General features: G+C 43.3%; 1 protein-coding gene across 2 annotated transcripts in view; it reads right to left on the bottom strand.

The window, feature by feature from the left end:
- SNAP47 (synaptosome associated protein 47) overlaps nt 1-24,213 on the bottom strand; it is a 57,796-nt gene extending 33,583 nt beyond the window's left edge. Inside the window, exons 1-3 of one of the 2 annotated variants that reach the window (XM_030197265.1) lie at nt 24,051-24,213; nt 11,694-12,241; nt 1,435-1,922 (exon numbers count right to left, since the gene is read on the bottom strand). In XM_030197265.1, the coding sequence (XP_030053125.1) occupies nt 1,435-1,922; nt 11,694-12,193 (988 nt within the window). In that variant the 5' untranslated portion in view covers nt 12,194-12,241; nt 24,051-24,213. The remainder of the gene's footprint in view (nt 1-1,434; nt 1,923-11,693; nt 12,242-24,050) is intronic. The other variant, XM_030197272.1, reaches the window with a different exon arrangement.
- Between the last annotated feature and the right edge of the window lie 13 nt (nt 24,214-24,226).

Raw genomic sequence — 24,226 nt, 5'->3', positions numbered from 1 at the left:
GTGTTGCACTTTCTGCCACAAACTCCCGTGCTCCACACTACCAGACCAATCCATCCACCTCCCGATGTGCAAGGGCATACCTGCTGTAGCGGCGCCGAAGCTCTCACCGCCCCAGCTGACTCACCGGCAAGAACCGATGCCGACAGACACATACAGACTGCAGATCCAGATCGACATCCGGTTGATCGGCATTGGACTGTATATAGCACTCAAAATTGCATGTGCAAATTTCAGCACGTGCCCAATTGCTTAGGGGCCCTTTTACAACACCACGGTAGAGCTACCGTGGCATTGGTGCCTACTACCGACAGCCTACCGGGGGAGCAAGTGAGTGTTGCTCCCATCATGTGGCATTTCTACCATGACTGGAATTTTTTTTTAGCAGTAAGGGCTCCGCCAGGAAATGGCTGCGCAACAAGTGTGTACTTACCACACAGTCATTTCCTTTACCCTGCTGTGGTAATGGGGGCCTCAGCATGTGGAAAATCCATACGCGACGCCGCCACAGGGCCCCTTTTATCATAGCTTGGTAAAGGGAGCCCTTAGGTCCTATAATTGGGCACTAACATTTATTGGCGCTAACTGGCAATAATTAGCATTTACACACGCATCTTTATAGTTATTCTATAAAGATTTACACAAATATTCGCACTGATCTGAAAAGGGGTCATGGGGCTAAGCACTATTCTATAAACAGTGCCCAATTTGGAATGCAGTTTATAGAATAGTGCTTAGCACGCATTTTTTTTTTTGGCATCCAAATTTGGGTGCCATTTACAGAAATTGAGTCCTAAGGGTCTTGAAGGCCAGTATGTGAACAAAGTACAAGTTACTGCCAGGATGAGATTCATCTTAGCAGTTTTACTGTTACAATTGTACACTGCCTTGAGTGAATTTCTTAAAAAAGGCATTAAATATTTATTTTGAACAGACTGTCTTGATAAGAGAAGAAATCTAGGGCCCCTTTTAGTAAGTGGTAAGCCCAAGGCGAGCTTACCGCTCGCTAAGGGAAGCAAAAGAGGGCTGGTCATTTGGACTTGGTTTTGCTTCCACCCTTTTGTGTTGTGTTACTGCTCACTAAACAGGAAGTACCACTGTGCTATCGCAGCAGCCCAGCAGTATTTCCCACCCCTAGCGTGCCAGAGTGTACACGACAGTAATTTGGCAGTGTCGCGCGCTGCCCGGTTACCGCTAGCGCAGGAGCCCTTACCGCTACCTCAGTGGGTGGCGGTAAGGGCTCTCCTCCAAAATGGCTGCACAGTCATTTCCTGCAGGAAAAAGAGACTTCCCTTTTACCCACTGCAGTAAAAGGGGGCCTCAGTGCGCATATGCCAACTCCAGCAAAGGCCCCCCTTTTGCCGCAACCTGGTAAAGGGGCCCCTAGACAGGTAGTTCTGTCAAGGCTCTGGCCAACCTTCTGCTTTAGTCTCTTACCTGACTGCCAGATGGACGTGCTAGCATCATCCTGCGGAGACTGCCGAGCACTAAACACCAGTGCATCTTCACCGAACTCAATTTTCTTCTTGTACTGCATTTCCAATATAGCAATCACCTCGAACATTCTTGCTGACAAAAGCCTGTAGCAGATGTCCGGCTTTCCGATAAACCGCTGGCGTACGCTGATCTCATATGGGGTATGTACTTTAACGTCATCCACCTCCTCCCGTTCATAGCGGTGCACGAGCTGGGAACTACTATCTTGAAGCTCCAGTGCAGACACAAGCACAATAAGTTTGCCTGGTTTCAGGTTCACATCTGTTCGGTAGGAGAAAATAATAGGTACGGTGATTATTACTCCTTCTCTCCCTAGAGTCGTGGGATTGGAAACAGGGGTGGTTTCTCTAGCTCTGGTGTCTGGAACAGTCTTTCGGAGTCTGCTGCTGAACGGCCACCAAGAAGAAGAATCAAGTTCTGTCAGCAACCTAGGGTACAAGCATAAAATTAAAATCAGAGCGAGATAAAAAAAAAAAAAAAACCCACTGATAGCATATTACTAAGACAAAGAATTTCCCCTCCTCCCAACACCACCCCTCCCAGAATAACCAAAATAAATGGGCTATTTTGAAATTTCCCGCTTTCCCTATTAAAAAACCAAAAAAACAACTTGGTGTTTTTATCTGTGTAGTTTTGCTTTCACTGTTGCTTTTTAGTGACTTCCAGAAACTGCTGCCCTAGGCAAGTGCTTAACGTCTGGGACAGCCCTGGGTGGTTTGTCACCTCCTGATAACTTTTTTTTTTTTACGTTTTATCCATACTAAATTTTCACAACATGACACGTAATAGGAGTGTTTTAATATTTTCCTTTGAGTTATGCATATCAGCTGCTAAACCTTTCCAGGAGCCACCAAGAAGCAGAAAAAGATGATCAGATCGGTCATTGCAGGAGGAGTGGTCTAGTGATTAGGGTGGTGGACTTTGGTCCTGGGGAACTGAGTTCGATTCCCGGAACAGGCAGCTCCTTGTGACTCTGGGCAAGTCACTTAACCCTCCATTGCCTGCCGCATAGAGCCTGCCATGAGTGGGAAAGCGCAGGGTACAAATGTAATAAAAAATAAAAAAAATAAAAAATAAATACTGTTTGAGAACTCTTGATATCCAGCTTATGCAACTGTCTGTTCCTCAGAGCCAGAAGAGGAACCTAACATGGGCAAAATCACCGACTGGTTCACATGAAATTTGGATAAGATCTTAGGCAGGAAAGAAGGGACCGGACAAAGAATAACATCCTTCTTAGAAAACTGCAGAAAAAGGAGACTGGCAAGAAGAGGCCTGCAACTCTGACACGTGCTGAGCCGAAGCAATGGCCACCAAAAATACCGCCTTTACAGTCAAATCCTTCAGGGAATAAGTAGACAAAAGTTTAAAACGTGACCTAGTAAGGACGGGTAGAAACAAATTGAAATCCCATGCCAGAAAAGCAGGTCTATAAGGAGGACAAATGATACCTACTCTGTGAAGGAAATGAACCACGTCTGGATGAGTAGCTAATGACATCCCTTTGATCCAGCCTCAAAAACAAGCCAATGCTGCAATCTGAACCTTAAGTGATGCAAGAGCCAAACCTTTATCAAAATCATCTTGAAAAAAAAAAGTACAAGATTTGAGCTACTGATGCCCAGACAGGCGCAACAGTATGATCTGAACACCAGAACTCGAAAATATGCCAAGTTATAACATAAGTCAGAGAAGTGGACTGACGACATGACAGTAGCATAGTGACTATCACATCTGCCAAATAACCTCTCTTTCTTAACCAAGCCCTTTTCAAAAGTCAAGCCTCCGGCAGTTTCAGAGGAGTATCTACGAGCAGATGAACTAGATCAGCATACCAAGACTGACAGGGCCAATCTGCAAATATCAAGACCACATGACCTCTGTGTGCCTCAGTCCACTGAATGACACGACTGAGAAGAGGCCATGGCAGAGAACATGTTAAAAAAAAAAAAAAAGCCCCAGAGGCCAAGGTTGGAGGACAGCATCTATGCTTTCCATGTTGTGATCTCTCCTGCAACTGAAAAAAAATCATGGTACTCTGGAGTTGAGACTTGTCGCCATGAGATCCATAACCAGGAGCCCCCAGCGACTCAGAAATGCTGTTGCACCGAACTCCCACTCTCCTGGGTCAAGAGTGTTAAGACCAAGAAAGTACACCTGAACATTCTCCGTTCTTGCCACAAACTGAAAGGCCTCCAGAACTAATTGAATTGCTCTGGTTTCCAAAAGATTGATCGGGCAGCACACATCCTCCTGAGACCAAAAGCCCTGTGCCAGTTGTCGTACACAATGACCTCCCCAGCCTCCGAGACTGGCATTGGTCATCAGTATTAGCCATTGTGGAGGTTCCAAAGGAACTCCTTTGGCCAGACTGTCCATCGCTGCTGCCACAGAACCCAAGACCTGAAGATAATTCCTCAAGTATGGGACTGTGGTCTGGAGGAAAGAACGAATCTGATCTTGAAGCTTGAGGATCCTGCACTGTGGAAGACACACATACCCTTGAAGAGTACTGAAGAACACCCACAAATAGTCCAGAGACTGAGTTAGCAACAAAACTCTTGAGAGGATTTATCACCCAACCTAGGGACTGAAGAAACTGGACCTCACCCTACCTAGGGACTGAAGAAACTGGACCACTCTCCTGATATAAATTTTCCCCTGAGCAACCAATTGTCCAGGTAAGGATGCAGTAAGATGCCTTCCTTTCGGACAGCCTCTGCCACTACCACCGTAACCTTTGTGAAAGTGTAAGGAGCTGTTGCAAGGCCTAAAAGGCAGAGAATGAAAAGTGATAATGTTTTCCTAAAACTGCAGAGTGATGAACACACTGATGGCCAGGACGAATTGAAATGTGCAAATAGGCTTTAAATCCAGAGCCATTAATACCTCTCTGGACTACCTCTCCAGACTGAACCATGACCTAACGGAGCGAAGGGTTTCCATAGGAAAAGGTGGAGACTCTGCATGCCCAATTGACTGCTTTGCGATCCAAAATGGGCCGAAAGGAATCTTCTTTCTTCAGGGCAACAAAATAAATGGAATACCGAGCCGTGCCTTTTTCCGAGGATGGAACTGGACAAACAGCCTGCAAGTTGCAAAGTCTGCCCACAGTGTCCCTGACTGCCCCCCACTTTGAGACGGGAATGAGACTCAGGAATACATCTGGCAGTTGCTGCTCAAACTCTAAGTGTACCTTTTGAGAATAACCTCTAGAACCCACTGATCTGAGGTAATCTGGGCCCACCTCCAATAAAACGGCAAACTCCCACAGGAATTACTGGCTGGGCACAGAGACCTTCATTGTGAAGGACACACCAGGGACTGAAAGAACGAGCCCACATCTCTGCTTCCTCACCTAGCCACATGAAAGGACTGGATTCATTGAAGATACCTGGACTTCAGAGCACCAGTTGCTCTACCCACTCTGAACAGATGAAAATCTCATCCACAGCCCCACAGAAAGAAAACCTCATCCTACCAATCTTGGACAGTCTTCAGGAAGTCAAGGGGCTTTAGTCTAAACTTTTAACCAACTTGTCCAGATCCTTACCAAAAAGGAAACTGTCCCTAAAGGGAAATTTACTGAGCTTATTTAGATGTTGCATCAGCTGACCAAGCAGCCAAAGGGAGTTACAGCCAGCCACTCCTAACACTATAGACTTCGAAGAAGCCCAAAACAAATCATAAAGGGTATTGGCCAAGGAAGCAGAACCCATTTCAATTTTAGCTATTTCATCATCTATCAAGGCCAAATCTGCAGAACAATCCAAAACCCATTCAGACAAGCAAAAACATGCCCTGGCAACCAGAGAGCCACAGATAGCCAAGCAGCTAGAGCTGAAACATCAAAACTGTTCTTCAGAAGGAAGGATTCCATATGGTGGTCCTGAACATCTTTAAGAGCTGTGCACCCATCACCACCGTAGTTTTCTTAGTAAAAGCCAAGACCATGGCATCAACCACCGGAGGTTTTAGGAAGAGATTAGTCTAGATCTGGCAACAGATAGAGAAGGAACATAGACCTAGAAAGCCTAAATGGAACATCAGGAATATCCCACTGGGATTGGATGATATCTTGGATGTCCTAATGAATAGGAAAAGTCTTCCCTTACCTCATAATACCCTTCACCAGGGGATCTAATTTACACTCCTCTATCACCTGAGGTTCTTTCTCAAAATGCAAGGTAGAAGAAACTAAAGAAATAAGCTCCTGAAGATTCTCCTTATGAAAAATCCTCATCACAGAAGGATCCTCACCTGTAAGCAATTCCTCATCAACAAGACCACTACCTAAAGGGTCTTCTGAAACGTCCGTATCACTTACCAGATCATCATCTCCAAGGAGAAGCATATCTGGGTCAGTAATTAGGTGTTACTGTTCATAGGAACTATTCATTATATACCACACACATATGAACAAAGGGTATTCTGTAAGACGTGAACAGGGAAATAAAAATTTGGCTTGTTTTCAGGAGTTTGCCTTTTTTCTGATTCATCTCACGCTATTTTATTCTTCATGGGTTAGAATTTTTCAACCCAAATTTATTTTGGGAATCAATTTTGCTCATGTATAATACATATCCCTAAAATCCTAGATTCCTGGTGTAGAAATCAGCCCTTTCACAGTGTCAGCCAACCGAACAACTATGCAACCATATTACTAGCCAACAGTTCAAAGGACCAGTCTGAATAAATGCACAAGACCAAGACCGACACACTACACTATACAATCACACACAAGTCTTTTCAGCTAGATGGCTCTTTCACACTTTCTCCAGATGGGCTAGCTGCGCTTGCCTAGTTGTTAGCTGGCCTGGTCGGGCATCTACCTTCTGCTTGCTGTCTTTCTCTAGATGGGTTGGTCAGATTAGGTAGGAGATTAGCCTTTTTCTTCTATCTGGATGGCTAGCTAGCATATTATTGCGCATCTTTAAGTTACAATGGTTCCAGTCACTTTACTCCTATAAGGGGTTCCCTTAATGCAGACAGCAAACAAGATGAAACCAGCATCCAAAGTTCAGGTCTGGCTCTTTTCCTGCCTTGTATACATAAGAGTTAAGATCACTACTGCCTTTTATAGCCCTCACACCCCCACACTAAAATGTCTCCAGTCCCCAATCCCATATACAATCTCCATCTGCATGTGGTTCTACTAAATATTATGAATGCAATTTCTTATGCCACTTAGTGCTTTCCAGAATTAGGAGGGCTCTCCTTTCTAGCGAGGTAATGGTAGGACAAGACCCCCAAATAGGAAGGAAAACTGAGTGGTATAAAGTCCAAAAGGTAGTTTCAAATCATGGGTTGAAAATACCATTATACCATCACTGTGTGGTGATGGGTTGCAAAGGCCACTACTTACGTATTTTAAGACAACACGTGCAAGAGAAAGCATTTGAAAGAAAAGAAAAAGACCAAACGACAGCCGGCATGGTTAAAAAGCTAGATGAAGGAAGCTATTAGAGCTAAAAGAAAATCTTTCAGAAAATGGAAGAAGGAACCGACTGAAAGTAATAAACAGCATAAGGAACATCAAGTCAAATGCAAAGCGCTGATAAGGAAGGCTAAGAGAGACTTCGAAAAAAAAGATTGCATTGGAGGCAAAAAAAACACAGTAAAATTTTTTTTAGGTATATTAAAAGCAGGAAGGCGGCAAAAGAATTGGTTGGACCGCTAGATGACCGAGTAAAGGGGCGAACAGGGAAGACTAAGCCATAGCAGAGAGATTAAATTAATTCTTTGCTTTGGTCTTCGCCGAGGAAGATTTGGGTGAGATACTGGTGCCAGAAATGGTAAAGCTGACGAGTCGGAGAAACAATGAATTCTCTATAAACCTGGAGGATGTAATGGGGCAGTTCTAGAAACTTAAGAGTAGAAAATCTCCTGGACCAGATGGTATTCATCCCAGAGTACTGATAGAATTGAAAAATGAACTTGCAGAGCTATTGTTAGTAATATATGTAATTTATTCTTAAAATTGAGCATGGTACTGGAAGATTGGAGGGTGGCCAATGTAATGCCAATTTTTTAAAAAAGGTTCCAGGGGAGATCCGGGAAATTATAGACTGGTGAGTCTGACGTTGGTGCCAGGCAAAACGGTAGAGACTATCATAAAGAACAAAATTACAGAACATATTCAAAAGCATGGATTAAAGAGACAAAGCCAACATGGATTTAGTGAAGGAAAATCTTGCCTCACCAATCTACTACTTTGCTTTGAAGGGGTGAATATGTGGACAAAGGTGAGACGGTTAATATTGTGTATATGGATTTTCAGAAGGCGTTTAACAAAGTACCTCATGAAAGACTCCAGAGGAAATTGGAGAGTCATGGGATAGGAGGTAGGGTTCTATTGTGGATTCAAAACTGGTTAAAAAGATAGAAAACAGAGAGTAGGGTTAAATGGTCACTATTCTCAATGAAGGGTAGTTAGTGGGGTTCCCTAGGGGTCTGTGCTGGTACTGCTGCTTAACATATTTATAAATGACCGAGATAACTAGTGAGGTAATTAAATTTGCTGATGACACAAAGTTATCCAAAAGTGGTTAAATCGCGGGAGGATTGTGAAAAATTATAAGAGGACCTTACGAGACTGGGCGTCTAAAATGGCAGATAACTTTTAATGTGAGCACGTGCAAAGTGATGCATGTGGGAAAGAGGAACCCGCATTATAGCTACGTCATGCAAGGTTCCACGTTACAAGTCACAGACCAAGAAAGGGATCTAAGTGTTGTTGATACGTTGAAACCTTCTGCTAGGTATTATTTACTTATATCCCACATTTTCCCACCCATGGGCAGGCTCAATGTGGCTTACATCAATCTAGCAACAAACATTCAGACACATTTCAGTTGAAGAGGTTGGTGAGTAATTACAGAGGGGAAGAAAAGAGAAAGGGTAGCAGAGTTCAATATGTCCGTATGACAGTTACAGTTCAGGAGTTATTGATGCAATGCGGGACTTTAGCGTAAGCTTTTCCAAATAAGGTGGTCTTCAGAGATATTCTGAAAGTCAGATGATCGTAAGTAGTTTTTACTGATTTAGGTAATCCATTTCACAAACAAGCGCTAATATAGGGAAAGGTGGATGCGTAACTGGTTTTGAGGCCAAAACATGTATGAACGAGATGATCTGTGAGAATTCCTGGGTGGCAAGTTGATAAAAGTAGCCATATAAGCTGGAGCTTCGCCGTAGAGGATTTTATGCACCAGGGTGCAAATTTTAAAAAAAGTTATATGATCCTTGACAGGTAGCCAGTGCAGTTGCTCACGTAATGGTCTGGAACTTTTGAACCTTGATTTACCATAGATCAGTCTTGCAGCTGTATTCTGGGCAGTTTGCAATTTTTTGAGAAGCATTTCTGTGCACCCTGCATATATACCATTGCAGTAATCAAGGTGACTTTATACTAATGATTGTATAAATACTTCTCTAGGGAAATAAGGTTTTATACGTTTTAATTTCCAAAGAGAGAAGAATACCTTTTTGGTGGTGGAGTTTGTTTGCTCCACCAGTGTTAAATTTCTATCAATAATTACTCCAAGTATTTTTAGAGACTCAGATTGGTAGGACAAGCTCAGGAGTAAGGTTGAGGGTTTGAACTTGTTATAGTGTGAGGAGAGTATAAGGCAATGAGTTTTCTCAGTGGGAGTTTTAATTTAAATAAGTTAGCCTAAGCATGGTGTGTAACCCCAGTCTGATTTCATCAGCTATTTTGTTTGTCTTTTCTAAAAGGAATATAGATTGTGATGTCATCTGCGTAGATGAATGGGTTGAGACCAAGTATGGAAAGAGCTACGGCCACAGGAATTAGCATTATGTTGAACAGTGTTGGGGAAGAGGCGAGCCCTGAGGCACACCACCGTCGGCTTTCCATGGAGGTGACAAACTTGCGTCGGAGTGGACTTGGTAGGTTCTGGAGGTTAAAAAGCATTTTATCCATTTTAGCACATTTCCATTGCTTCCTAAGTAATCAAGAAGCTGTAGTAAGATTTTATGGTTCACCATGTCAAAAGCACTCAACATGTCGAAGTAGAATGCTTTTTCCTACTGCCATTTCCTTTTTGAAGTTTGACAGGAGTGTGAAGAGCACAGTTGTGTCATGGAGTGTGCGGAATCCTGATTGTGATTCATGCAAAATATTGAACTTGTCCAGATACTCATTGAAAAGGAAATTAGGAAAGGAATGGAAAACAAAAATGAGGATATTATAATGCCTTTGTATCGCTCCATGGTGCGACCACCTCGAATATTGTGTTCAAGTCTGAAGTCACCGCATCTCAAAAAAGATATTGTACAATTAGAAAAGGTGCAGAGAAGGGCGACAGAAATGATAAAGGGGATGGGACGACTTCCCTATGAGGAAAGGCTAAAGTGGCTAGGGCTCTTCAGCTTGCAGAAAAGGAGGCTGAGGAGAGATATGATAGAGGTCTAGAAAATGAGTGGAGTTGAAAGGGTAGATGTGAAGCGTCTGTTTATGCATGCGATGAAGCCACAAAGTAGTAAATTTAAAACAAAAGTCAGGAGAAAATTACTCTTCACTCAACATGTAATTAAATTCATGACCAGAGAATGTGGTAGGGGCGGTTAGCTTAGTGGCGTTTAAAAAAAGGTTTGGACGGCTTCCTAAAGGAAAAGTCCATAGACATTATTAAATTGGACTTGGGGAAAATCCACTATTTCTGGGATAAGCAGTATAAAATGGTTAGTACTTTTTTGGGATCTTGCCAGGTATTTGTGACCGGGATTGGCCACTGTTGGAAACAGGATGCTGGGCTTGATGGACCTTTGGTCTGTCCCAGTATGGCAATACGTATGTACTTATGACATAAATGGAGTGTTGGCGATTAGGGCCATTCAAGCAAGAGTGGGCCTCTTAAACAAGTGACCTATAAATAACATGCTACCAACACTTAAGTACCCTGAAGGGTAGCCTAATGGTTAGTGCAGTGGGCCGAGAACCAGGGGAACTGGGTTGAATTCTCACTGCAGCTCCTTGCGACTCTGGGTAAGACACTTAACCCTCCATTGCCCCCAAAACAAAATAAGCTCCTTTATTTAATATGTAAACTGATTTGATGGTAACCACACAAATGCGGTATATAAAATCCTAGCCCCTTCCCCCTTTCAGTAAGGCTTGAAATTAACCACATTCAAAATATAGTCAGTAAGTTCAAAAATGCGATTCTTTAAAATCGTGGGTGAAATAGGGCAGGTTAGTACTTCAGCCAAAAAGAGACTGAAAGCAGTCCAAGAACAATGATGTAGTAGTAATAGCACTTGAATCTAGCCAATATAGAAACAGCCAATAGCAAAAACAGAAAACATTGTAACACTAAGACAAGAATCAGTTCCTGGAAGCAAATCAGGTAGCCAAGATATCCCAAGTCAGGACAGACAGTCTGGTCTGGGGAGAAAGTCAAAGTTGTTACTAAACTGATGTTTTCTTGTGGGATTTTCGAAGATAGCAATTAGTTTAACAATATAGTTTACATTGTTTTACAGTCTTAAAATAGTTCTTTGTAAATCCTGCTAGAACGACTAACATGCTTAGTACCAGCACATAAATAATCCATATTTACGACATTTATATCCCACATTATCCCAAACAAGGTCAACATAGCCTACAATAAACAGTATAGGATACATAAAGCATAATGCATAAGTAATTTGATGCAAGAATCCAATTTTACAATACAGTATCATAAAACATATTGGGATAGCTATGGATGTTTTAACATTTAGAAAATCTATTATGAATGAGAACTTGTACATGAAGCAAAGAGAAAGTTAATGGTAATAGAGTAAATGAGCCTGCAAAGAGGTGGGAAAACGTGGGATACAAATACAATAAATAACCAATTCAAGTAATATTAATTGTTTGAGATATGGTAATTGTTTGTTTGAATAGAATGATTTGAGGATTTTGCAAAACCTAGTATATTTCTGTAGGTTTTCTCCAAATCCTGGAGACAATATCATAAAAACTTCTTTGTCTCCAGGATTTGTATTTCCGTGGTCAAACATCCCACTTTTTACCCATATCTGTGTTTTCCCGTGGGGCGTTCGAGTTCTCCGCTTGATTGCGGATGTTTTTGAACATATACTCCCACTAGCCTTGACATTTTTATTCTTATGTATATCCAACAAAGTTTCATTCAGCAATTCTGCTAAGACCATCACAACCCTTACTGCACCTGTCAGCCACATCCATATCCGAGTCAATCTTGTCCAGTCCTTTCATGATGTGATCAAACTGCTCCCCTTGGTGCTGTAGTACCCTAGCAGTGTCCTCCAGGCGTCTCTGGGACCCCAGTGCCAGATTTATCAGCTCTTTTCCCTGGTTACTCTGAGTAAAAGCTGCCTGGCCTTCAGCTTCTCGGGGTGCTAGCAACTGCTCCCTCCAAAAGTGCTCAATTACAGTGAAGACTACGTTCCTGTTGGGCTGGAGAGAGCTGAACCAGTGTTTGGTTTGCTCCTTCTCAAGTATAGTGATAGAGCTAAAGATTACACTAGAAGACTCCTTCTTGATGTCATTGATGCAGGAGAGATGGAAGTTGACCAGAAGCTCTCCACTCTTGTCAGCTGTAAACTTCAGGGTAACGGGGGTAAGGGAAAGCTGGCCAGAAACCCATCGTTTCTCAGTATTTAAGTAATAGGAGCATGACCAGGCATGGATGCAGATGTCCTTGCTCATTAGTTCTTCCTCTTAGTGCTCCACTCAACGGGAGTAATGAATCTGCACCTTTAGAAAAAAAAAAAAAAAGTAGAGGGATAAGTCAATGAATTCTAGTCAAGATACTCAGGGGGCCTTTTACTAAGGTGTACCCAAAAGTGGCCTGTGCTGGTTAGGCGCGTGTTTTGGACGCATGCTGGTCCATTTCCTAAGCACACCTGGAAAAAAGGGATTTTTTTTATGCGCCAGAAAATGGATGTTTGGCGAAACGAAAGCCAGTATGTGTCCATTTCCAGCCGGAGACCTTTAACGCTACCTACCGATTTAGCGGTAAGGTCTGATGTGCTAACCGGGCGGTAAATGTCCAGTGCGCACCAGCTGCTGATTACTGCCAGGTAAATACCCTGCGGAACCGGGCGGTAAGCTTCCAGCGCGCGCCAGCTGCTACTTACTGCCAGGTAAATACCCTGCGGAACCGGGCGGTAAGCACCCAGCGGGCACCAACTGCTGCTTACTGCCAGGTAACTGCCTTATGGTAGAAAAACTATTTTCTACCGCGTGTTTTGGACGTGTGCCAGGAATTACCACCCAGGACATATGGTAGCCGGGCAGTAGTGCCAATTTGGTGCATGTTGGACATGCCTAGGTGCCTACAAACCTTTGTAAAAGGGCCCCTCAGTGTTGCAAATTATTCAACTTCATGATTTACAAGCAAAATGGCAAGCTTTTGGGGCTAGCAGGTCCCTTCAACAAGGCCAATGGAAAGGACCACTAGGTTCCTCAGATCTGTACAATAAACCTGTATTAGTTTAATAAAAGGTTTCACATTTTATTTTGCTGGACTTTTTTAGGAATTTATTTTTGGTGTTTAAACGCTAAACGCAAGACTTCAGTTTAAAATTAAGGGTGTTGTAGCCGTGTTAGTCCACTTTTAAAGATAATAGAAACAAAATAAAACATGGAAAAGAAAATTAGACATAACTTAATACATTTAATTAGCTTTCGAAGGTTGCCCTGCGACAGATTGGAAATAAGGAAGTGTTGATAGATGACAATATGTCATATACTGTTATCTACCAACATTTGCTTATTTCCGATCTGACAAAGGGCAACCTTCGAAAGCTAAATCAAGAAATGTATTATGTCCAATAAAAAAAGGTCCTGTCCAGTTTTCCTAGTTACTCCTGCTCATATTGCCAAGCAAAAATCCCTCAAGTTGAATGGCTTGTATGATACTGTATTTTACCAATGACTGGGTTTTGTCATCTTCCTGCATAACTGAGGGATACCAGCTACCCTATTTATTTCATACAGCACATTTCCCTTCAGAATGTTCCACAATGTTCTAACACATCCTAAACAGACTCGCCCAAACCCTGCCATGGCACTTCTGGAGCAGCACCTAGCAGTTAGATTAGCAGCTATAGTAAAACAGCTCCTAAATTACTTATTGAGTATATACTTTTAAGCAACATATTCTGTGTTTTTTTTTTCTTTTTTTTATATTATCTATATATCTGTATACGATGCACTCCACATAAGTGCACACTTCTGCTTATCTGTGACGGAAACGTATAGTCCCAAATTCCCATTCATTCTAACGTTAACTTAGTCTGGTTTGGCACACCAGCAATACGCACATTCTCTGGTTGTGCAATGACAATCAGCTACTATACCATATCACTCCTATTTTTGTGTAAGAATGAAAGCAGGTCACAAAATTATGTCAAGAAAAAAAAAAAAAAAAAAAAAAAAAAAGGACATTTAAAAAATCACTCAAAATATTTAAAACAAATAAGTCTTTCGTGATTAGTGGAACAATTAGTCATTGTCCATATAAATACATAGTAACATAGTAGATGACGGCAGAAAAAGACCTGCATGGTCCATCCAGTCTGCCCAACAAGATAAAACTCATGTGCTACTTTTTATGTATACCTTACCTTGATTTGTATTGTCATTTTCAGGGCACAGACCGTATAAGTCTGCCCAGCACTATCCCTGCCTCCCAACCAGATGCACTACAAGACTTCAGTAGAACCCTTTATTGATTTTTCTGCTTCACTATATGCCCCCATTGTGTTGAGATCGATTTTAATGCTACCCTATTGGACACATCACATATGTCATTGTAATACATACAGCGAAGAGGACAAACAAGAGACCCTCCAAGCAAAAATGAAAAAAAAAAAATTGAAAATGTTGCTTCTTGCAATATCCTCTTTAAAATGTTTACAATACCAGAATAGTGTTCCATAACTACTAGATTGGCAACTGAATGAACTTTCGTGAAATCTTTCAACACATGGTTAACTGTAGGAAAACCTATAATGTGGAACAGACTAGAGATGAAAATCTGAAGAAAGGTACACAACTGAATGCGAGAGCTTGGGCATAAACCATGTGTATGCAACTTTAAATTCTGTACAAGCACCAACTGGCAGCCAGTGCAACTCTATCAACAATTGTGTAACTTTTGACACCATAAATCAATTTTCCAGCAGTACATTCAATAATTTGCTGTGAACTCCTGAATATAAAAACATTACAATAGTCTAAATGTGATTAAATCACTTGAACTAAAATATCAGGAAAATATGATTTGTCGGATAGCTCTTAACTGACTTCTTACTTGGCATTCCATTGTAATTCCCAAAACTCTACCCAAGGTCTCAAAACTCAATTGCTCAGTCCAAAGACCATAACAGAATGGGATCCCTTTTTGAAGTGGTGGAAGACTCAGGACACTTGCTAATGCTGAAACAAAGTTTCTACATTTATGTTATCAGGACTAGGAACTATTTTTGATCTGGTGACCTCATGCCACCTAGACCAAGGGGTGTTTGTGCTCTATATAAAACTGTGAAGAGCACTGTACCGAGTCTCTATTTACAGACTGTCTTGTAACGACAGTTATTTTTGATATGTGAAATGTTTTTCTTCTAAAACTTAAAAAATTTTAAACAATAAATTAGAATCATGGGGCAAGAATAGGTGTAGTGGAGGAGTAGCCTAGTGGTTTAGTGCAGTGGACTTTGATCCTGGGGAACCGAGTTAGATTCCCACTGCAGCTCCTTGTGACTCTGGGCAAGTCACTTAACCTTCCATTGCCCCTGGTACAAAATAAGTACCTGAATATATGTAAACCACTTTGAATGCAGTTGCAAAAACCTCAGAAAGGCGGTATATCAAGTCCCATTTCCCTTTCCCTATTTGAGATTCTACATGGAATGTTGCTATTCCACTAGCAACATTCCATGTAGAAGCCTGCCCTTGCAGATCAGCTGCGCAGGCTTCTGTTTCTATGAGTCTGACGTCCTGCATGTACGTGCAGGACGTCAGACTCACAGAAACAGAAGCCTGCGCGGTCACATTGCTGATCTGCAAGGGCAGGCTTTTAGAGGGAATGTTGCTAGTGTAGGAGTAGCCTAGTGGTTAGTGCAGTGGACTCTGTTCCTGGGGAACTGAGTTCGATTCCCACTGCAGCTCCTTGTGACTCTGGGCAAGTCACTTAACCCTCCATTGCCCCTGGTACAAAATAAGTACCTGAATATATGTAAACTGCTTTGAATGTAGTTGCAAAAACCTCAGAAAGGCGGTATATCAAGTCCCAGTTCCCTTTCTTTGTAGCACTCAAAATTATGTGTTAGTAGATTTATATTCATTTCATCAATGGGCAAAATATGCTTTTATGATTATATCTATTTGCTTGTTTTTAATTTGTATCTTATGTCTGGTTGACCGTTGCTGCCCCTGACACAATCTTCCATAAGTGAAACATGGTCATGTTGGGCTACTTTTTAAGTTCACCTTCTGTGATCTATTTTCTTCTGTTGCTGAAACTAACTGGAACCTATTCATTTTTCCTATTTTGATGCAGGAATATAAACATTTCTAGTAAAGCTAAGGGAGACAAAGAGGAACTGAAAGAAATGTTGGCGAGTCTGGAAAATGTAATTAGAAGCAAAATGAAACTTTATCCAGTTTGTTAAAACCATTCATCCATTTTTGGATGAAACTAGAAGCTTGGTTCTGTCCGGAACAAATGAAAGAGGCTCAAGTTTGGGTATGTGGAAGTGCACAAACTTATTTACCAATACAGCAAGGATACTTACCTGTAACAGGTATTCTCTGAGGACAGCAGGCCATTTATTTTCATACATGGGTGATGTCATCCACATCACCCAGAACAGAACACAAAAAAAAGCACAGTACAGCTTTAAAGACATGCGACAACACCCCCACTGCACATGCACGAGTGTCTTCCTACCTGCCATGAAAGTGCAGGACCATCAGTACAATAGTATAGACAAGAGATAACTCCAAGGAGAAGTGGGTGGGTATGAGAGAATGAATGATCTGCTGTCCTTGGAGAATACCTGTAGCCTTACTTTCTCCGAGGACGAGCAGGTCATCTCTCACATGTGAGAATCCCTAGCTGACAGGTTCAGCAAAAAAAAAAAAAAAAAAAGCAGTAGGACAATAGGACCTTGCAACGGCGAGGTCAAACAACAAAATAACCTGAAATTATATACATTGTGTGAGACTGCAGCCTGGAACAGAACAAAAGGGGTCGAGTTGGGATTCTAGACCCCAAACAAAGTCTGCAGAACAGTCTGTTCAAACCGATGGAATATGTGGACTGAAGACCACATTGCAGCTTTGCAAATTTCTTCTATAGAGATTTATCTCAATTGGGTTAGCAAAGCAACCATGGCTCCGACATGACCCTCAAGAGTCAGCCCAGCTTGGGCAAGTGAAAAATGCAATCTGCCAGCCAACTGGAAAAATGTGCATTTCCCCCGATGGCAACCCCCATCCTGTTGGGTTAGAAAGAAAAAGTTGTGTACTGTCTGTAGGTCCTAGTTTGCTACAAATAAAAGGCCAGTGCTCACTTGCAGTCCAAGGTGAGCAATGTGCTTTTGCCAAGATAAGTGTAACATAAGAATAGCAATACTGGGTGGCCAATCCAAGTCACAAGCACCTGGCAAAAACCCAATTAGTAGCAACATTCCATGTTACCAGTCCTGGGTCAAGCAGTGGCTTCCCCTAAAAGTGAGGGCTAGGGCTCATACAGCATAGGGAAAGCCATACCACCTGCCTCCCCATCAGAGAATTGAACCCCAGTCTATGTGACAGGCAGGGACACTCACCACTACAGTAATGAAGTTTGGAAAAGAATGTTGTAAGAACAATTGACTGGTTTAGATTGAACTACCGACAACCTTAGGCAGGCACTTATTGCATGTGGAGAACTACTTTGTTATGATGAAATTCAGTGTAAGGTGATCAGCTACTAAGGCCTGAAGCTCACCGACCTTCCAGATCAAGTACTTCAGATGACAGGAATCCAGCAGCTCAAAAAAAAGCTTTCATCAGCTGGGTAAGGACAATATTGAGATTCCATGACACAGGTGGACATTTGACGGGGGCTTTGACAAAAGCAAACCTCTCATGAAGTGAGCAACTAGAAGCTATCCACAGATGGGCTTACCTTATAAATGGTGATGGTAAGCACCAATTGCAGAGGTGAATCCTCACAGAGTTGGTCTTAGGCCAAACTCAGAAAGGTGTAGAAGGTATTCAAGCTGAATCTGTGTAGGGCAAGAAATAGGATCTAGGGCATTGCCCTCAACAGACAGCATACCATCTCCATTTAAAAGATTAACACCTCTTAGTGGAATCTTTCCTGGAAGCCAGCAAGACACCCTTAGGAAGATGCAAGGAAGCAAGTTCTAAGCTCTCAACATGCAGGCTGTTAGGGTGAGAGACTGGAGGTTTGGATACAAGAGATCTCTTGTTCTGCATGATGAGAGAGACAGAAAACACTCCAATCTCCAAGGTTCTTCAAAGAATAACTCCAGAAGAGGAAGCCAGATCTGCCTTACAAATAAGGAGCGATAAAAAGCATGGTTCCTCATTTTTGCTTGAGTTTCAGCAGTCCTCCCCAAGGGAGGGATGGGAGGATACACATACAGAAGTCTGTTCCCCAGTGGAGGGGGGAAGGCATCCGACGCTAGTCTGTTGTATGCCTTGGCCCTGAAACAGTACCGAGGGACTTTGTGGTTGAACCGAGTGGCAGAGACCCAAAGGGGTGCCCCACTCTTGGAAGATCTCATGGGTAACTTGTGCAGTTGCATGACCCTGCTCAGTCTGTCGGCCAGGGTGTTGGCTTTGCCTACCAGGTATATGGCTCAGAGAATTATCCTGTACTGGACAGCCCATCTAGATGGCCTCCTGACACAGAAGGTATGATCCAGTACCCCCTGCCTGTTGGTGTAATACATTGCAACCTGATCAGATGTTCGACCAAATTGCCCATCTGAATGAGTACAAGCTCTGAAAGCCTTTACAGCATTGACCAAATTGCCCATCTGAATGAGTACAAGCTCTGAAAGCCTTTACAGCGGTACCTTCTGGGGCTGAGCAATTTGGAATGGAAGTTCCACAGTCAAACTGGATCGCATTGACCACGAGAGGAGGGACAACCAACTCCAGTGTCACTCAGATGATATCCGCTAGGTTGCTGGAGGTATGACAACACTGAAAAGCTAGAGTCCACTGGGCAGTTCTCACATGAAGAAGACGTGCAATATACACCATGAAGGCTATGTGGCCTAGCAACCTCAAATCTGCTGAGCTGTGACCTGCTGGCTGGCCTGAATGGTGATCATAACTAGAGAATCCGCCCTCGGCACAGGGAAATAGACAGCAGGCACGAGCTTAGCAGGGCTCCAATGAACTCCAATTGCTGAACCAGGAACCAATGGGACTGGGGTAGTTTAAAATGAACCCTTGTAGCTCTAGCACCCAAATAGTTCTCTGCATGGACTCCCAAGAACTGTCCTTCGATGTGCTCTTCACTAATCGTTAAGGTAGCTTGAAAAAGCCTGTTTTTAAAAAATCCCTTTAAATTCAAAACTATATAAGGAGGAAAGGTCCCAATGAATTTTCTTTCTGAGAAGTTCTGACAGGACATTTTTCTGGTAAGTGAACACAATTTTGCTTTGGGAACTTAAAGACTGGGGTTTAAAAGAAGGAACTGTAGGTTAGTGATAGGCAGAATAAAAATATAAAACTGAACTTTATCAACTAATCTCCATACTTTTTTCCCCCCTAGTTTTAAAACTTGAACTTTGTACCACATCATAGCCTCTAGCAGGCACTGCAGGACCTAGTTTAGTACCGGAAGATTGGAGGATGGCCAATGTAACGCTGATTTGTTTTTAAAAGGTTCCAGAGGAGATCCGGGAAATTATAGACGAGTGAGCCTGATGCTGGTTGGACTTCTGGCCACAGCTGAAATTCACCGCTTTACAGCGCGGCACCTCTCTCTCCCCCTTGAGTGGAACAGCTGCTTAACCTTTCCTCCAAGTTTTCCCCAGCCTTGAAGGTTTGTTATGAAGCCTTACAACTTCTTCCCTTGTACCTCAGCTACAGCAGCAATCTCCATGGGCTCACTTCCCCAGTCATCTTGGGCTTGGATTTCCTCTCTGACCTCTTTCTCCACCTCCCATTCCATGGGCTCCTCTCCCTTTATGGTCCCAGCTGGTCCTCTCCCTCCTGATTATTCCTCCTCAGCCAATCCCCCTCCTATCCCTCGGGATCCTGGGACTTGTAGTTCCCTTGCTGCTCCCTTTGCTTGCCCCAGGGCTTTGCAGGGGTTCTTGGGAACTGTAGTCCCTCCTCAGTTCTCCAGCTCTTGGGAAACGTATGCCTCCGTGGTGGCATGGCTTCCCAGCTCCTAGTATCCTGAGACTTGGAATCCTGGGTATGAAACCTACCCATCTTGCTCCTCCCCTGACCTTCAGGGGTTCCTCACAACCTTCTTGTGCTAAGTGCTGAAAGAATATGCTCCAAGGGCAATTTGGAGGTCTATGTAGAGGATAACCAAGACAGACAGCTTGACGGACCCACCAGTTGGCGGTTAGAAATTTAACCTCCCCCCCCACCCGGCAGGTTGTCCGGGACAGTCACTGGTACGGTGGTTATGCTCTGCTGGAGCCAACAAAAGCTCATCTCCTACTTTGACTGGGGAGCCAGATGGGCCTTAGATGAAAGCTCCTGATGAAAATAAACGTGCTGGAGCCAGGACTGCCGAGGCTGGCAAGGACGACACCCAACACCTTTGACAGTAGTAAGGAGCTCTCTTCGTCTTGCTTGAAAACCTACTGGATGAGGAGGGGGCACAAGGCATCCAACGGGGGAGAGTATAGATGGCTTCAGTATGCTTCTTAATGAGGTCAGCAACCTCTTCTCCAAAAAACGTTACACCCCAGCACAAGCAATCCACCAATCTCTGCTGGACTACAGTGTCCAAGTTAGACACGCAGCCATGAGAGTCTGTGCATTGCTATACTCTGGACAGATCTGTGATACCACAAAAGTATAAGCGCACCTTTCCAAAATCTTACAACACACCTTCTGCTGCTTGTCCAGCTGGCAAAGAGATTCAGCCTGCTCTGGTGGAAGAGTTTGCCAAATCAGATAAAATGTGCACTAAGTTCTGCAAGTAAAGGCTCATGTAGAGCTGGTAATATTGTATGCGGGAGATGAGCATAGAGGCCTGATACATCTTCTGCCCCCCCCCCCAAAAAAAAAAAAAAAAAAGAAGTGCAGGGCTCAAGCTTCTCTGCCTGGAGGCAGAAGCAAAGTCCTGGAGCTCCTGCCTCTTGAGCATGGATTCAATCACTAGGGGATAAGGCAACTGAGGCCTGTCAAAACCTGGAGACCATACAAAGTATCAATCTTTTTGGACAGGACAGGGACCAACAGAGGGGACTACTAGTTCTTCACCTGAAGATCTTTCAGTATCCGGTGAAGCAGGACTGTCACGGCCTCTCTAGGAAGGAGTCAGTCTAGAACCTCAAACATCTCAGCTCTGGGCTTGTCCTCTATCTCCAAACGAATTGGAATGGAACGTCATTTGCCTGATGAAACCTGGGAAGGAAAAGCACTCAGGTGGAGACTTCCTCCTTTCCTCTCGAGAGGAGGGATCAGATGCGATACCATAGGATTCCTTCTCTGAGAAGTACTGAGTGTCCTCATGAGACATCCACAAGTGCTCCTCAGTGTCAGCAAAGAGCTCTTCACAGGAGAGACGAGACCGAGCCTGCCTCGAGAAAGAGGAACCATGTCCTTGTGGTTGGAGCCTTTACCTTGATGCCCTTCAGACAACTCCAGTGAAGCTTCCTCCACCAACATCAAAGGGGTACCTGCACAGGTGGCTGTTGATGCCTGTACCACATGCAGCACCGAGGTCAGAGGCCTCACTGCAGACTGAAGGCCTCGAGGGGCAGTAGGAAAAGGCATGGCTGGTGCAAGCACCCCAGACCCCAATTCACTCTGAAGGCGCTCACCAAATGCTCATGCAGCATAGCCCAGATGCGCTCACTGAGGGGCGCCATCAGGAAAAGTTGGAGTGTCAGATCAGAGGCAGCCTGATGAACTGTCGGGATCAGTGCGAGTGCCTGGTCCTGGCTGCATGCAGACCCGTGAGTCAGCACCTCCTCTAAGGAGGGAGAGTGCTCCTCCGGTGCAGACACTTCTCAGGGACTATATCCCTCGGTGCCCGTGCTCCCGGCACCATGCATCAAGGGGTATCAAGACTGATGCTTCTTTGCCTTCGCTTGATGCCAGTCATCAATACTCCTCAGTGCCGAAAAGGATGTCAAATCCCCATGTCTCCTGTGACGACCTGATGCTGACCGATCCCAGAGGCCCTGCACAGCAGCTGGCACCGAGGCAGGTAGAGACCTACTTAATGACTGCCCACTCCCAATGTCCGACACAGGCCTAGCAACCATAGGGACTGATGTACCTGATGCCACTACTACTAAACATTTCTAAAGCGGTACTAGGGTTACGCTGCGCTGTACAATTTGACATAGAGGGACAGTCCCTGCTCAAGGAGCTTACAATCTAAAAGACAAGTGAACAGTGCCGGTGCAAGGCTCGATGCCGATACAGAGGATTCAAACCAGACTTCATGTTTCTCTGAACCTCTCTGGCCAACTGAGTTCTTTTCTTCATACAAAGACAAAGAACACAACTAGGAGTATGTTCAGGCCCCAAACACTGGGGACACCAAGAATGGTGTCCTTTCCAGAGATGGTCTAATTGCACCAGGACAGCACTTGAAGCCACTAGGTACCTTTGATGACAAGGAAGGGAAAACAGTAGTGTGACAAAGAGAGGGAACTAAGCACAAGCAAAAAAAAAAAAAAAAAAACAGTACAAAGGGCCTTTAAAAACAAAAAGGGACAATACTTTCAAGGTGTGTGTGAGCTCAATACTGTATGACATATGGAGGAATACATTTATAGACAACTTTTGAAAGTCAACAGATGTTCTGAATTTGTCTGTATAAGTCTCCCTGTCATTGGTGTGACTCCTGACACAGGTGCGGTAGCACCAAAACACGGCCCGTGTCGGGTCTCCCTTCAATCAAATCTGATCATTAAAAGGTTTTCAATATAAGTAGTGTTTCCATTTTGTTTTTAAAAGCCCTCTGTGCTTTTTTTTTTTTGCATGGAAGGGAAAACAGCCATGGCCAAATCAAATAACTCCATATGTGACCTTAAAAAGGAGCAAATCACCAAGAAAAAGAAGGAAGAAAGCACAACCAGAGTTCAAACCTGCGAGCCTACCAAGCACAAAAAATTATGAAGAAAAAAAAAGTGGGGATAAAATGAAAAACAGCATGAAGAGAAAAAAAAAATCCCAATAGCGCAAAAACAAAGCACCAACCTGCAGCGGTGGCTCAAAACAGCTGTTTGAAAAACAAACTGCATCAGACATGGTGAAGTAGTGTCTGCTCCTCACAGCTGATGGTCCTGCACTCTGGTTTCAGGCAGGAAGGCACTTGAGCATGTGCAGTGGGGACGCTATCATGTGTCTTTAAAGCTGTACTATGCTTATGCTTTTTTTTTTTTTTTTTTTTTTTTTTAAGTGTTCCATGCCAGGTAATGTTGATCATGTTGTCCATATGTGAGAAAGATGTGGCCTGCTTGTCCTCTGAGAATAAACTATTTACTTCAGTGGGGTCAATATTATATTATAGTACAAAAATAATAGCATCCCTGTACATGGGCAACCAACACTGCTGACGTTCTGTTAGCAAAAGAATCAAGCTAGAAGGGTCACACACTTCTCTCTGGAATCTTTATACAATTTCCTCCTTCACCCCCATCCTTCTCAGAAACCTTTATACATTTCCCTCCTTGTTTTTCTCGGGAATTAATCAGTGGATACATTTTTTAATTAAGGATAAAGGTGGTAACATTTGAGTCCCCCTACCTCCCCGTCTGCCCTGTTAGCAAAGAAAAAACAACCAACTGGCTCACACCCCTACTTCTCTCTGGAAGAAGACTAAGATTATTCCCAAGAATATATATTTTTGAATATATGTTTTATTTAGAAAGAGACCATTTTATATTTGTGTTTTTTCTTCCCTGCTCTAATGCCTGTACACACATTTCTCTCTGGAGCCTTTGCTCACCTCCCCCCCCCCCCCCCCGCACAAACACACACACACGCATACCCCTCTCTAGAATTAAGCAATAAGATTCTTGTGCAAGATAGATATGCATTTTTATTCACCTGCTATTGTACGAATACAACATGCATACCCCCCCTCCCCCACCTTTGCACAACTCCCTCCAAATACCACACCGGACCACTCACCCCCACCTAAATTTCTTTGTGGAATAAATCAAATGAGATTTTTTCACCCAATGATATATTGTTAATCAGCAAGAGACCTTTTCCCCTCTGTGTATGTCGAATTAACACACAACTCCCACTCCCAACACACACGCTTCTCTCTAGAATGAATCAGCACATATACTTTAAATCAAAGAAGAGTATTTTTTCTTACCTGATAATATTGCTTTGCTCAGCTAACACAAAAGACCCAACCCAACTTGTTCTGAAAGAAAAACCATTGTGTATCCGGGAATTGTGTGAGAGCAGCTGGGAATTGTAGTTCAGAAGCACTATACATCACAGCTCGAGAGTCGCCAGCTGAGCACTCACTTTCCCAGCAGCCCCAAT

The sequence above is a fragment of the Microcaecilia unicolor genome, chromosome 1, assembly GCF_901765095.1.
Source record: "Microcaecilia unicolor chromosome 1, aMicUni1.1, whole genome shotgun sequence".
Classification (NCBI taxonomy): domain Eukaryota; kingdom Metazoa; phylum Chordata; class Amphibia; order Gymnophiona; family Siphonopidae; genus Microcaecilia; species Microcaecilia unicolor.
Note: the sequence above shows the minus strand (reverse complement) of the source record. Positions and strands in the feature narration are given on the sequence as shown.